The following is a 15,469-nucleotide window of genomic DNA, read 5'->3' on the forward strand; positions in this document are numbered from 1 at the left end:
ACTCATCATTACCTATTCAATCTTTTTGACATATTTTTCTTCTGCTTGATTCTTAGGATGCTGAACACAAAGTCCCTAGGCCGCCCCCCGAGCTTGGCTCACCTGGATAAGGTCAACTCTAACAGTCTTGACTCCTGCGTGACCATCCAGGACCTTCCGCCCAAAGTTCCCCCATACTCCAAGCTTCAAGACTTGGCCGGTTCTCACACAGGTGCCCGTCTCACCCCCAGCCCGGCGCCTGTCCTACACATCGACTCTCCCAGCTCCTACACCAGTGAAAGCCTGAGTCTGAGCGGATCGCCGATCCTCTACCCCAAACTATCCGGCATGCACCGCAGCCTGGAGTCTCTGCCCCTACAGATGAGTGTGCCCTCCAGTGCATCGAGGTTTGTTACAACAGACCTGCGTGATAAGGATGAGAGGGGTACAGGAACCTGGGGGGCTGGGAGTAGGACATCCCTCAACCTCACTGACAGGTAAGTGTCTTGAAGACGGTGTCCTCTGTGTCCACATTTAATATTTGTCTGGGTTCCTTTTAAGAAAAAGTACTCACAAATTTGATCTGACTTTCTTATCTGACGTGAAAGTAAGACAAATACCTTGTGACGGGTACTTTTTGGGCATCAATTAAGGATTCCTTGACAAAACAAGACATGCACACTGCCCAGGAATTCAGTAATTTATTAAAAATGTCCCTTTGTCTTTTCATGAACCAGTGAAGGTAGAAGTAGCGGAATTTCCCGATGAGCCAATGTTTTAGTGTGAAGATTAGACTGTAAATTTCTTGGCAGCCAACGCACCCACCTACTGTGTGCCAGCTCTGAGAACGGAAAGTCTTAGCTCTCACGTTGAAGATGAAGAGCTGGATCCATGGAAAAAAAAAAATCACTTTATCAAGGTGGAGATGGTCCAGATTATTTTGTTGCCAAAAAATGTACATTTAGTTAATCCCACGCAGTGTTTTCTGAAACTGTCCAGTGTCTGAATAAACTACATGTATAAAAAAGGATTATAAGATTAACATTTTATCCCTGTGTTATTCAAGTCTTACATCAAAACCTAAAATATATTAATGATGGTGTTTTATCATTCCCTTAATTCTGTTTTCACTCGCCTCTCTACAGCTTGCAAACAGACCGTAATACTCTGCCGAAGAAAGGCTTAGAGTACGTCAAAACAATTATTGTCCAAACATCTCACTCTGTAATGTAACCTCATTGTCCAAAAATAAAATGACCTCTTTTTCTTCAGACGTTACAGCTCAAGCCTGTCAGAGAGTGAAAGCAGCAAGCCGGGAAGGCGCCACTCCCACACTATAGTCGCCATGACGGAGAGCGATAGCCCCCCTCAGCTGCCTTCTCCCACCCGCCCTCTCCACCCCTCCTCCAGCAAGGCTCCTCTCACTAACGTGGGTGAGTCTGCTCGTTCCATGTGGCTGCCAAGTTCTAAAAACTCTCACGTCTGAAGCTAACGAGACTCGGTCTGTTATAAGCCACCGGTCTTATCGTCGAGGATTATTTAGGACAGGGAGATTGAGTTCACACTTAAAGGAAAGTCCCATTTTTAAAGTTAAGCGGCGCTGACACAGATTATCAATAGGGGAATTTGCGTTTGCATAATTTTGGCCAAATAATGTAGTATGAGATTTATTCAAGTGAATATGATTATTCCATGTCTACAACCTTTTAGACTTGAGTTCTAGACTGAAATATGCTGAAGATAAAGGCAATATGGGGTCAAGCTGGGCTATATTTATCACTTTGACTGTTGTGGAACCTCAGTATTGCATTACACTGAGTCATCAGAATAAGGGGGCTATACCACGGAGAAGGCATACTGTGTGTATGTGTTGGATGGACCCTACAGTTGTCTCTGTCTGTGTTTTATCATAGTTGCCCCAATTTCCAGTGGCACCCCAAGGATATCCCGCTCCAACAGCATAGGCCCCCCCAGTGACTCAGCCTGCGATCTCTATGGATCCTCCCCCCTGGGCAGCAGTATGTCCCTGGCTGACCGGCCAAAAAGCATGATGCGGTCCGGGTCTTTCCGTGAGCCGGGGGATGATGGTGAGCCTGTCTCCCTGCAGGGCAAAATCCCAACATGGCCTCAGAGTCTGGCCCAAGTTTTCTCTGTTGGGCAAAATGTCAAAAAGACATATGTTTTTAAGAACAAGACAAGTGCAGAGGCGTCTTTGTAGCAGCAGTATTTTCGACTAATAGTGAGTTATTCAAAGATTTAAAGCCACTGTCTGTGGTCAAAACATTCCAAACGAGGCGCAGATGGTTTAAAACCTGGTTTTAGATAATTGAGAGATGAAAGAACTAAACTACCACTTAGATGAGATAGTGTATTTCGGTGCCATAGATGTTTTGTTTTGTTTGAAAAAACATCTATTCGGTACATCTTTATCACATACATCAAAACTGTATTTTTTAATGAATAAACTCACAATCTTAAAAACATCATAGATATGTACAGTAATTTTGAGGTGTTTGATTTTTGGATTGTCAGCCATAAAATTGAAATACTTTTCATTTATTTTTGACAGGGCATGTAGAAATTGCAGGCAAAGATAATTTATTAATTACCAACATTTCTTAAAACCCTTATGTTATGCTATGGTGTTAATACATGAAACCTATTTTGAATGAAACTCTAATTTATAATAAGTCATATCTCTCACCTATCCCGTTTCAGTGCATGGCTCTGTTTTGTCCTTGGCGTCCAATGCTTCATCCAGCTATTCCGCGGTAAGTAGACTGAACCTCTGACAAGTCATTCTGGGAAACTATTTGGCAAAGGACACACACTTTCAAAAAGTATGTTTTTTTGAGGCAAACATTTGCATAAAAGGTACATTCAGTGTTGTTTTTGAATAGACAAACATTTCTCTGTGCCATTAGCATAGACCTAAAACACACCCTCAGTTGCCAGTTATTCCTCACAGATCCGACCACTGTAGTACAGTCACATGAGCAGAGCTTTAAGCCCGATGAGATGGATTCCAGTGTTAACCAACTTAAGGTCTTCTTTTTATGGTCTTTTGACCTTCTGAAAATCCTTGCTAACTGCCTTAATTATAATGACTGACTTTTTTGACATGAAAAAGAGCCTGACATGTATTGTATAAAAAGTTAATTCCTCTCCAGGTGATTAAAATCCCTTCATGGCCTGTGGGTATTCTATTTTAAGACTGTATTTTATCAAACAGGCTTCAGGGTCGTCTAAACTGTTACTGTTAGTGCTTAGTTTTCACAACTGTCCCTCTAAAGTTAACCCTCTACCCTATCCTTCTTGCTTTTGCCATGCATCCTTAAGAATGAGGAGAGGATACAAGGGGAGGTAAGGCCAACGTGCCAAAAGTCTTCAAATCACATATCACATTGTGCCTTTCCTCTGCATCCACTGTCCATCATTTCCTGTTGAAACAGACCCAGTCTTCATATGCTGTTATCTGTCCAGACAGTCTGTGACCATGACTCTTTATCTAAGGAGCTCGTAACTCAGTTCATTTTGTTTTATCTCTGACAGTCTGTGTTCACCAACATCTAACTTTTAATAAAGACTGTCATAAAAGACATTGTATAATTCTCAGTGCATGAGAAAAAATGGCTTTCATCCCATTTCTGTTGGTTTTCAGTGTATTTACCGTTTGTGGAGCCATAACCTTCATTTGTTTTGTTGTTTTCACATTTGTGCAGATAACCAATCAAACCAATGCATTTAACACATTCCATTTCATCATTCTCACAACAAATGAGGCTTTTTGTCCAGCGTACTGTGTAATACTATGTCAGTACTTCGTAGGCTTGATTTGTAATTTGTTTTGCAGCAAATCCGCAAGTTGAGGCGAGAGCTGGAGTCGTCCCAGGAGAAGGTTGCCAACCTGACCATGCAGCTTTCTGCCAATGTATGTATGACTTCCACATGTTCTTTTTTTCTAAGCTTATATGCTAATGTATTGAAACATTATGGGATTTGACTAAATAACAAAAAAGAAAACAAAAAAGAACAAAAGAAAGGACTACTCAGTCATAAAATGTAATTTCAGATTTGCCACCCTACTAACACTCTAGCGCCATGCCATATTTCCAGTTCTCTCCCTTCAATTCATGCATACACACACACACACACACACACACACACACACACGTTAAAACCTTCACATGTATTGTACTGTTTAACCTTAAACCTAACTGTTGGCTCATAACTCTTTCTTTCTATCAGTGTTACCTGCAGCTTTCCTCTCCCTGTTTGCTCTCATCATGCAGCTTATGATGCATGAATCTGGACATTTTATTGACACAGCCTCTACCTAAACAGCACAGATCCTGATCCCATAGATAACCAGTCTTCTTTTGCACCTTTTCCCAACTGGCTTTGCTATCTGCTATCTTGGGTGTTCTGGACATGTGAAGTGACTATATGAGGCCCAGCTCTTTATTGTCATTAGAAGTTTTTTCCCACACCTAACACTATTGTCCCTCTCTTTTACACTCTTGGCTGTTTTGACTGCTGGATTCACTGCTGCCCCCCCTGCCTGCCTCCCACTGACCCACACCTCTGGATGTCTGGTGTAGCAGCTAGGCCAGGTTTGTTAGAGCGTTACTTCCAGAGAACCATGTGTTCTCTCACGGTGCTTGGTGGATCACCAGTGATCATCTCATCTTCTGTGTTGTGCTTACGCTATGGGGTGTCATGGCCAATCCTTCCACTCTGAAGCATGTTGACTGGAGCTCAGACTATTATTTTATTTTTCATTTTTCATAGAAAATCCCTTGCTTAAGTGTCAAATCGTTTAACAATTATCAAAACATGCCTGATCATTTCAGTTTAAATTTGCAGGTTTGGTTGCCATACCATCCTGAACATTCCAATACATAGGATGGACATAGACAAATGTAATAATGGAGAAAAATACAAAAAAAAACAGATAATTCAACACTAAAGGCACAGTGAAATGATATCTTATCTTATAGTATTTTATTTTTAGATAAGTGTAAACCATAATATAAAGGAACGTTGACAATAGGCAATCACCCCAAACTACTACTTATCACTTGTCGGCAGTAATGCCTTAAGCACCTAAAGGTCAAACATGCTACATGAGGATGATGAGGTTTGTCACTCCGCTGGTCTCTGTCACCACAATTACTCCAAAGTCCTCTTTCATCTCTGACATCACCCACAGCTGTCCGCTATCCCATCCCCTCCCTCCTCTCCCAGCAGATGGAGAAAGCCATTTGTTTGACGTTCAGTGAGTGTGTGAGGCTGCAGACCAATTTGATTCAGTCGGTGACTCATACCTGTCTGCTCCCTCGCCCTCTCCAACACACACTCTCTTGCCTCTTGCTGACTTTTTACCCCCATGTCTTTCTCTTACAGGCTAATCTGGTAGCAGCATTCGAACAGAGTCTGGCGCTGATGACGGCACGCCTGCAGACATTGTCAGTGTCCTCAGAGCAAAAGGTAATGTCATGATACTTAAAATACAGCACTGCTGCTGAGATGTGTCACTGATTAGTTTTATTCAATTATGTATAATGTGGAAATTAACAGATTCCCTTAAATAAAGACTGAAACCGTGTTATTACATAAGCAACAATGCAAAATGATTACTGTTGCATTTGTCAGTGTAATAGACACTACCAAGGGACATAATTGTTCTGGAAATGAGATGTGGGTCAAAGGTTTGCATGGTGGGATTTCCATGCTGTTATCAGCTGCTCAACACAACATGACATCCCCTGTGAAAGCTAATAGTCATTCCACATCCTTGCTTCAGAAGAGTCTTGGTTCAGTTACCAGCCTGTCTGCTAACACGGACACATTTGGACGTTTCCCTTCTTCAGGACTCTGAGCTCACTGAACTGAAAGACACCATTGAGATTCTGAAGGTCAAAAACACAGAAGCCCAGGAAATCATCCACGGTGCTCTCAGTAATCCAGACATCACGCCTAAAGGTACAGAACGTGCCGAGAATATGCAATACAATTAGGACCCCCAAAAGACTAAAACTCAGTATTCAACAACTGTTTCTTTCTGACATTCAGAGCTGCTGATCAATCGCCAGAACTCATCAGAAAGCATCTCCAGTCTGACAAGCACCACCAGCCACTCAAGTATGGGGAGTCTTAAGGAGCAGGAGGCCAAGAAGAAGAAAAAGAAGAGCTGGGTGAGGGAATGGAGGACGATGATCACAATGATTTGTGACTTTCTGTATGATTTAATTAGTTGGCAAGAAGTCTGAAATTTACAACATTAGGATATGACAGGAAAAAACAGACATGTCTTATCCAAAAGGTTAAAGGTCCAACTTCATTATGACATCATAATGTTCATCAATTCAAAATATCATAAATTCAGAAATATTCCTTCAAAGTCTTTACTACATACACTGTAGCAGTCTGGGCACACATAAATGTGTGATGCTGCAACTTTACTAGTTGATGGAGGCAAACAACCACAAGGTGGCAATTGTGTTTTTTATGTCACGCGCACTCATCATACAGTATCTGTATTGAAATGGTGGCGTACTCTTAAGTGTTTGAAATCAAGATATATACCAATTGCATAAAACATCAAAGATATAGATGAAGTGTAAATGTTGACCCAGAGTGCCCACTGACTGTGGTCTTTCTGTTTATGTTGCATTTAATGTGTAAAATAGTCCGTTGAGTCCTACTTTATACCCCTGCATGTAAGTGTGTGTGCGAGATTCTCCTCCTATCTTATTCCAATTCTGTTAATAAGTATGACTCTGGTCTCTTCTTCATGCTGCCCTGCTTTTTATTTTAGGTCTTTGAGGTGAGTGATGTTGCTATAGTAAATAAACTTTAAACCCCTTCAACTCTCTCCAGCCTGCATGCAGTTCATGAGTCATGCCTGTTCGGAAACAGTTCGTCATCCTTGTTTTTGTAAACTGACTAAATCACTGTGAACACTGTCAATGTTGATTTGTAGATTCATGTGGTGTTTTGATATAATAATCCATATGTATGGGTAAGACACTACCAGTGTATTTACAGATGTAACCCTGAACACAGGAGTTCTCTCTATTAGAGATCTTACTGTGAGGATTTTGGATATTCATTTCATCACTCCATAACAAAAGAAGCACCAGTTTGGTCTGTTTTTAAGCTAATTTGTTGTTAATCATTGGGTTCATATTTGCTTTCTCAACAGTTGCGGAGCTCCTTCAACAAGGCTTTTAGTAAGAAGGGCTCCAAGCCCACAGGCCCATATGCTGACATTGAAGAGATTGCCACCCCAGAATCCTCAGCACCTTCCTCTCCCAAGGTGCATCATGATGGCGATAACCCTCCGTCGTCAATGAAATCTGCCGCCTCTGCATCATCATCTGGGTAAACTTTTCTGCACAAAAACAAATCTTATTATTAATGTTACATTGTAACGAGAATAAATTGATATCACTGTCTAAAACTGTTGAGTAAATACATGTTTTCCAAACTATGCTGTATATAAGCGTATTGTTCTACCTGTTTGTTTTTCTGATTCATCTGTATATGAAGTGGTCCATTATTTAGAATTTTAATACAATGTTTTCTTTCTGCCACTCAACTGATCCTTCCTGCACTTCTGTGGCTTTATCTTATGAACTGAATGTCTACAGACTCTGTGAAGGGGGTGAGGAGGAGGATGACAAAGTTGTAACTGAATTGCGTTCGGAGCTGTGGGAGAAGGAGCGTAAGCTGACAGACATCCGCCTGGAGGCTCTGAGCTCTGCACATCAGCTGGAGCAGCTGCAGGAGGCCATGAACAACATGCAGGTACGTGTAATGTGCTACTTTTTGACACTTTCACAAAAATGAACAGGCCTAAATATTTGGAGGTTTGCCTTGTAATAGATTCGCCGGTTTAAATAGTTGAATGCATGTTGGATTTGGTCCTGTCCTGTTTCCCTCTTGTATTATACGTATAAAAATACATCTTCAGCTCACACCCACAAACATCTGCAGCACAGTAGCACTTTGTAAAGAGCACTTTTTCTCGTTAGTGAACAGTGCAGTGACACTTACAATTTGGTTTGTAGAGGACAGTGGAGAACCTGAAGGCTGAGAATGACCAGCTGAAGACAGGTAGTCTGTCTCCCTGTCCATCTCCCGGACCCTCAAGCTCTGTTTCCCAGTCCTCAGGTCTCACTGCTCTGGGAAGTTCATCACCTCGACAGTCAGTAGCCATGCACATGCCCAAAAGCTACAGCAGAGGGCTGAGTGAAGGGAGCAGCTCAGGTACAGTTCACTGTCTGACGTGTTGAAAATTAAATGAAAGTAATTAATTGTAATTACATTACCTGCTTTTAATTTGAAGGTCAGATATCCACATTTGTATTTATAAATTTTTGGTAGTGAAATATATATACTGTATACTGCTTGGTGCAACTTGTGTTAGAGATGCTTCATAAACCACTTTCTTTCTTTTTTGTTTCTATTTTCTTATTTACTCCTCAGCAGACGTCCACTCTGCAGATTCTCTCAGCCTTTCCTCACAGAGAGATGATCACCGTGTTAGGGTTGTGGTTTGTGTGGCGGATCTACATGTTTTCAAAGATGTAAGAACATTGTTTCTTGTCGGTAACTTTTCTAAACCTTCCTCCTCTTAAATGAGTCGTATCTCCTATTGACTTCACTTTGTCTCAGCAGGAGGTGAAGCAGCAGGACTTCTTTGTCGGCACTGTCAGGGTGAACGGCAGGATGGACTGGGTCATGCTGGACTCAGCAGTCAGTCAGGCATTCAAGGTGAAATGCCTCCTTCTGACAACTTGATTCACTGTGGCCTGGTCTAGACCTGAATGTACAGTTTGCATGAACACACATTTGAGATCCAGCTGTCATATTAAATATAGCATCTTAATCCTTGAAAGAGTTCATCTGCGGCTCTGTGATGAAAACTAGGACCCAGAAATTATATTTACGTTCTCTGTGAACTTCCGGCTTTACTGTAGTGGGATAAGGTCATTCACTGTCAGTTATTGTTAGTACGGAAATATGATTCAGCCTGGAGTATGTATGCTAAGCTAGCTCATAAACATCACTGAAAGCCTGTTTCTTGATTCTTGTAACATATTTTCTCTCTGCAAACAACAGATTTACATTCGATCATTTTACTCAGTTCTTTCAGTGATTTTGTTTATTTTTTTGTGCCAGGTGTACATAGCCAAGGTGGACCCCACCTCCAGTCTGGGCTTGTCTACAGACTCCATCTACAGTTACAGTATGGGTCACATTAAGAGGGTCCTGGGAGGAGAAGCTCCTGAGACTCAGCCTTCTCGCTGCATGTCCCGAGGCCCCAGCAGCATCACTGTGTCTCTGAAAGGTCGACAAAGAAACTTTTTAACTTTAACATTTGAGTTTGTCATAGATTTGAAAGAGAGCAGAAGAGATGACATTATGATCTCATTAGAATGAAAGTGTTCCATAGGCTGTAAATTGCATTGATACCATACATTGTTTTAGTTTGTAACTATGTGGAGCTCATCAGCGATTCTAAACCTGTGATCATGGAGAAGAGTCGCAGTCCTGCTCTGCCAGTCAACCCTTCTGCACATGTGCATGTAGGAATTCATGGAGCGAAGTGCTCGGAAAGCTGGGAAAGCAGCGGCAGCTCAGACGGGGCTCTGAGTAACTTGATCTCGGAGCAGCCAGGCCCAGCTGGTCCACCAGCGTCAGACACATGGGCCCCATAGATGTTAAGGAATACTAGGCTTCCACTGCCTGGGGGTTGGGGGCTGCATATATTCCCTACGCTTGATGCGAAGCTATTTTCAGAGCGAAACGCTTGAGCTGAATGTTGCTTATGAAGGACATTCGAGGTGGCAAATCTGCCTTCACAACATCTTCTTACTAAAGCCCTTCCAGTTTATGCTGTAAATTCTTTATGGCCTAGTTATTAACACAATTCTTATCAAGCACTTAAATATCCAGTGTGAAACTGCACCGTATCACCAACTCTAATTTGGTCTGGGTAATTGGCAGATAATACTCTGTGGTTTCTTGCAGCAGATCATCACACAGCTGATTCTCAATTTCCCTTCACTATGCTCAGGTTTGAAGGAAAAGTGTGTGGACAGCCTGGTATTTGAAACTCTCATTCCCAAACCCATGATGCAACACTACATCAGTCTTCTGCTCAAACACCGCCGTCTCATCCTGTCTGGACCGAGCGGGACGGGTAAGTCCTACCTGGCTTCCCGGCTGGCTGAGTACCTGGTGGACCGCAGCGCCCGCGAAGTCACAGTCGGCATTGTGGTCACTTTCAACATGCACCGCCAGTCATGCAAGGTAAAATAAACTGTTACTGTCCGTACAGTGGTGCGTTTATCTGTCATGATCTATCAGTTTCCTTTTCTCATCTCCCCGTCTCTTACTCTCTTTCTCCTCAGGATCTGCAGCTTTATCTTTCTAACTTGGCTAACCAAATAGATCGGGAAACAAGTTCATCAGAAATACCGCTAGTAGTTATTCTGGATGATATTCATGATACTCCTTCCTTGAGTGAACTTGTCAACGGTGCTCTGACCTGCAAATATCATAAATGGTAAATTCTGCACTGAAAGATGAACCGCAAAAATACTCTGTAAGAGTTTAATGGAACCTAAACTATGTCATACTTTTTTCTCTATGTAGTCCTTACATTATTGGAACGAGCAATCAGCCGGTGAAGATGACAGCAAACCATGGCCTGCATCTCAGCTTCAGGTCGGTTGTAAATGAACTGTTGCCAAACCACTAATGATGAGATATATTTTATATACTATCAAAGCAACAAAGGGTTAGAAGTGTAGTCATAACCTTGTGAAATGAAAACCGTAATATTAAGTATTGGTAGCTTTAACCAATCAATTTCTATCACTTTAATTTATTATATATATGTGTATAATAAATTGATAGTGGTTGCGGGGGTTGCTGGAGCCTATCCCAGCTTGATAGAGTGATATGTATTAAAATGTTCACATAAACTCATGAATCTAATGTTGTTATCGAGAAAGGGGCTAACAATTTACTATAATTAATGCATTATGTGTCTAAAAGTCTAGCCCACTGACGGCTGTCTTGTGCTCTGACTTTTTCCACACGCTTTCCATCGTCTCAGAATGGTGACCTTCTCCAACAACGTGGAGCCTGCCAATGGCTTCCTCGTGCGGTATTTGCACAGGAAGATGATGGAGTCAGAAGATGAGAGGAGCTTGACCAATGAGGACCTTATCAGGGTGTTGGACTGGGTTCCTAAACTGTGGTATCATTTGCACACCTTCCTGGAGAAGCACAGCACATCAGACTTCCTCATCGGTATGAAACGTTCAGGTCAGAGCGTTCTGTGACTTCGTGAGGTTTTCCTCAGTCCTCACTGTTCTTCTTTCTCCTCACGTTTGCTCTTCAGGCCCTTGCTTTTTCCTGTCCTGTCCGGTCACAGTGGATGAGTTTCGATCGTGGTTCATTGACCTTTGGAATCACTCCATTATTCCGTATCTGCAGGAGGGGGCCAAGGATGGTATCAAGGTGAGATCTCAGAGACTACTGGAACTTCTTGTTAAAAAGTTAAGCTTTGATCATCAGAGCAAAAAAAACAAAACCAGTAACTCTACCCTTCACTTCCATCACACTTTCGCAGTTCAACTATTTTGTGCAGCGCACAATGACGCAGAGGGAAAACAATTGGCAATTGTCAGTTTCATTTGTCTCAGTAGGCACGTCGCTTTCGAAGGAAACATTGTGTTCTAAAGACTTTCTGGTATGGTTTGACGCATCAGGTCCATGGACAAAAGGCCGTATGGGAGGACCCAGTGGAGTGGGTGAGGGGCACTCTGCCATGGCCGTCTGCCCAACAGGACCAGGCAAAATTGTTCCACCTCCCTCCTCCCAGCATTGGCTCCGGTAGCCCCTGTCAGCTGAGCGAGGAGAGGCCTCACAAAGAGACCCCTCCCAGCTCCATGGAATCTGATCCTCTGGTACGAGCTACTGTGTCAAGATATTTTCTTTTATTGGATGAATCGTTAATGGTTTGCAAAAGTTCTGATTTCTCAACTCTCTCTTCTTCTTCTTTGTAGATGGCAATGCTTTTGAAGCTTCAAGAGGCTGCCAATTACATTGAGTCACCAGACAAGGAAGACCCCAGCCTGCCTAAGCTTTGAACACAGAGCTTACACTTAACACACAGCACTTCAAATTTCTGTTTGCATTACTCACGCTGTGCACATTCGGGAACAAATGGACCGTCAGAAGTGGTTGTTGGGTGTTTTTAAACGGTCATTCACGCAGCGGGAGGTTAAACGTTTTACCTGTGAACTCAAAATCATTTTAACACATCCAGTATTTTCACAAGTATTGAATGAAAAGCTATAATCTGTTAGTGAACTATATATATTCAGCATTCACGTCGCACATTTCAGATCCTTTTAGTACCATGTTAGCCCTCAGTACTCTAAGATCGGTGCTAACAGATCGCTATGAAATCAGGGGATTTCTGCAACAACACACGCTGTCCATCCTGTTTTGTGCTTTTGGGATATGTAGTGCTCGTCAAAATGGCGCTATTCTCAATCAGTGTGGAAAAGAGTATGACAGCATGACAGATGCTATTGTTTACCGCAAAGTTCTTTGGTACATATCTACTGTATAAGTCTCTGAAGGCCAAATCTTATACATATGCAATCCTGAACTTTACAACCCGAGCAGGTGAAACAAATAATATATGCCTTAAAAGCCAAGACTTCAATGTCACCTCAACTGAAGCAGAATATACTGGTGCTTTCATCAATATCATCTTAAAACAGTTCCTTACGCTCTTCATATTATTATTATTTATCTCAATTAATCGTGGTTATTTTTCATAAACAAAAGTTGCTCAATACTATAAGATTGGTTTTTCAATATACACGTTCTTGCAGCCTAATTTTCATTTCTCATGGTTTTTAAGTTGGAGACACTAAACCTGCTGTCATACTCTTTTACGTAAAACAAAACATGTTTATCAGTTACGGGAGTTCATCACTTTGGCGCTGCATACATCGCTTTTTCCATGCACTTAATTTATTTTTTATCCACTGCTTTATGTTAAATAATAGTGTTGCCAATGTTGCCATATATATCAGGTATTAGATAAACAGGGACAATATAGCATAACAAACATCCTCTGATGAAAACAGATGGAGCCAACGCTATTTGAATCAGATTCAGATTTTTTCCTTAAAGTTTGTTCAGGAAAAAGTGTGTTTGCTTCAAGTCTTTCTCCCGACATTCAAAGTAGTTACCATGTATATTATGGACATGCAGTCAGGCTACACTGCGGTTATTTTATCTACATTAGTTGGTGCAAATATCTAATACTGAACCAAATACTGTACTTTAATCATGCATATTGACTGTCAAGTTAGGGGTTTAAGTTCAACTTTGAATGTATAGAAAACGCTTATAAAGAAAACCACCTTATAACTATATGAGTCATCTAGTAGGTGCTTTTAGGGGAAGCCTTATCACTGTTCCATGGCAGCACTTAACAATAGCTGAGCAGAGTGACTTTAAAGCTACCTATCCCCATTTCATTTACTACGGTTCATGCACTTCACAAAATTCGCAATCTCTCGTCCTCATGCTTGTTATCATCACTTAGGTGCTCTTTTAAAAAAAAAAACAAAAAAAAAGTCCCAAACTGTTTTAGTGCAAAATAAAATAATCTTGTAGACGTTCAGGTTAGGATAGCAAAGAGTTTGGTGTAATTTCTGTCAAAAGGCGAGAGAATTTTGAAATAGATTTTGACGGTAGATTCTGACATTTTGTAGGAGGTGTTGAAGACTTTATGTGGAGACGGTGAAGTCACGTGAGACGTTGTATGGTGTAACCCCATGTTGATATCGTACAGTATTCATGTTTGAGAACATTTTGGGTGCACGACACAGAAACACATTACGGAGAGCACATATTCCAAGGAAAAGAGTAAGAAGTAAAAGTTTAAAAAAAAAAGCTTTCTAAGATACTTTGTAGATTTTTGTAAAGCAGAGAGTAAATGACAGATGAAATATATGGTTGTGTGTAAGTGGTGTTGAAATAATTCATCCCAGACCGTGTCATAGTTTCACCGCTCGGATTAACCTTCACGTGAAGCAGATCCTGTAAATGAATGTCGGACCACTTTAATGACAGCTTAATAAGAAAGTTTAACATTTTAAATAGTTTCTGAGCTGCTTCTTGCTTTGGTATTGCACTGTTTGCTTAAGGCTGTTAACCAATTTCAAGCTAATCTGCAGCTGTGACTGGTCACCTGCAAACTGAGAAATGAATGAATTTAAGACATCAAAGAGCAAAAAAAAGAAAAAAAAAGATGTCAGCTCACTAGTGACTCTGTCACTGGTGTCATATACTGAGAATAACTTCCATTACTGTAAATATTTCAGGTATTACCGGCCACACTCTGATCTGTTACTGCAGGTTAAACTAAAGCCATCCGCTCCATCTCCTCATCTCATTCACTGGTTGTTGTGCCTGTTGCTCTGTAGTAGCTGTGATTTGTGTTTGCTTACTAGCGTGTCAGGACTATGCAGCAACTTCTACTGGTGTTGGCAATCAGCAAAAGCAGTGCGTTATGGTCTGTCTTTGAGATCCTAATTTGGGCCAAACTGCACCGCGAGGTAAAAGTGGGAGCTTGTTTCAGAGGGTGATACCGAGCCTTAAGGAGATTTGTTTGGTGTGGCATTTAAGACAGGGTTCGTAAAGAAATTTGACGTGTGTCGTCTTCCCGAAAGGGAAAAGAAGTAACCGGACTTGTAAATGGTCTAATGACGATAAAGAAAAGATTCAAAATCAAACCGTTAGCCTGAAATAGTTAGCAGGAATAAGCACTTCACAGTTTGCGTAAATAGAATGAAAGCAGACAAATCTTAGGCCACTACAGGTTGCTGAATAGTCATATTTTTGCAAAGCTTCTTGTGGACAAAACTAAGATTTAAAAAAAAAAGTGTCATGCTATATCTAATGTTGCTGATGTGCAAATGTTAAGGGTTTCTAAGTGTTGTAAATGCATGTAAACTTGCTGTGTGATGAGGAAAAAAAGAGGTTAGCATTAACGTATTGTTTAGAAAACCCATTCTAGATGATGTTTTCCTTTTTAATACTCAAGATCTTTGATATTTCTTTTCTTTTTTTTCTAAGGAATCCTTTGTAAAACTTCATTTCTCTATTTTGTACAGAACATCATTGTAAAGACTGTAAATAGGTCGGCATTCTGGATGCGGCAACAATCACTGAGGAGGGAAAACAAAACGTCCTTGAGGGGAAGGTATATTCATTCAGAGTTGGGTCCACTTCATGGATAAGGCATGCTTCTGAAGGCTTTCATCCACTTATCACTATTTGTTGGAATTAATAAAATACATGTTATATTTACTCTGTTGCCTTTTGTGTGCCAACTACAGAGTGTTGATCTTTTCATACAGCAGTTAAGCTCATTTTGCAA

The 15,469-nt window shown here is 41.2% G+C and overlaps 1 protein-coding gene across 13 annotated transcripts in view; it reads left to right on the forward strand.

Annotated features, from left to right (window-relative positions):
* nav1b (neuron navigator 1b) overlaps positions 1 to 15,399 on the forward strand; it is a 58,719-nt gene extending 43,320 nt beyond the window's left edge. For 2 of the 13 annotated variants that reach the window (XM_047582396.1, XM_047582402.1), the window contains 22 exons: positions 57 to 476; positions 1,125 to 1,166; positions 1,252 to 1,412; positions 1,893 to 2,066; positions 2,698 to 2,750; positions 3,833 to 3,910; positions 5,386 to 5,469; positions 5,853 to 5,964; positions 6,055 to 6,176; positions 7,187 to 7,365; positions 7,635 to 7,791; positions 8,055 to 8,253; positions 8,473 to 8,573; positions 8,662 to 8,760; positions 9,169 to 9,337; positions 10,067 to 10,302; positions 10,404 to 10,558; positions 10,648 to 10,719; positions 11,114 to 11,310; positions 11,402 to 11,520; positions 11,772 to 11,969; positions 12,069 to 15,399. In XM_047582396.1, the coding sequence (XP_047438352.1) occupies positions 57 to 476; positions 1,125 to 1,166; positions 1,252 to 1,412; positions 1,893 to 2,066; positions 2,698 to 2,750; positions 3,833 to 3,910; positions 5,386 to 5,469; positions 5,853 to 5,964; positions 6,055 to 6,176; positions 7,187 to 7,365; positions 7,635 to 7,791; positions 8,055 to 8,253; positions 8,473 to 8,573; positions 8,662 to 8,760; positions 9,169 to 9,337; positions 10,067 to 10,302; positions 10,404 to 10,558; positions 10,648 to 10,719; positions 11,114 to 11,310; positions 11,402 to 11,520; positions 11,772 to 11,969; positions 12,069 to 12,152 (3,211 nt within the window). In that variant the 3' untranslated portion in view covers positions 12,153 to 15,399. Of the gene's footprint in view, positions 1 to 56; positions 477 to 1,124; positions 1,167 to 1,251; positions 1,413 to 1,892; positions 2,067 to 2,697; positions 2,751 to 3,318; positions 3,343 to 3,832; positions 3,911 to 4,580; positions 4,593 to 5,385; positions 5,470 to 5,852; positions 5,965 to 6,054; positions 6,177 to 6,799; positions 6,809 to 7,186; positions 7,366 to 7,634; positions 7,792 to 8,054; positions 8,254 to 8,472; positions 8,574 to 8,661; positions 8,761 to 9,168; positions 9,338 to 10,066; positions 10,303 to 10,403; positions 10,559 to 10,647; positions 10,720 to 11,113; positions 11,311 to 11,401; positions 11,521 to 11,771; positions 11,970 to 12,068 lie in introns of all 13 variants that reach the window. The other 11 variants (XM_047582397.1, XM_047582399.1, XM_047582389.1 and 8 more) reach the window with 11 other exon arrangements.
* The last annotated feature ends 70 nt before the right edge of the window (positions 15,400 to 15,469 follow it).

The sequence above is a fragment of the Mugil cephalus genome, chromosome 4, assembly GCF_022458985.1.
Source record: "Mugil cephalus isolate CIBA_MC_2020 chromosome 4, CIBA_Mcephalus_1.1, whole genome shotgun sequence".
Taxonomy (NCBI): Eukaryota; Metazoa; Chordata; class Actinopteri; order Mugiliformes; family Mugilidae; genus Mugil; species Mugil cephalus.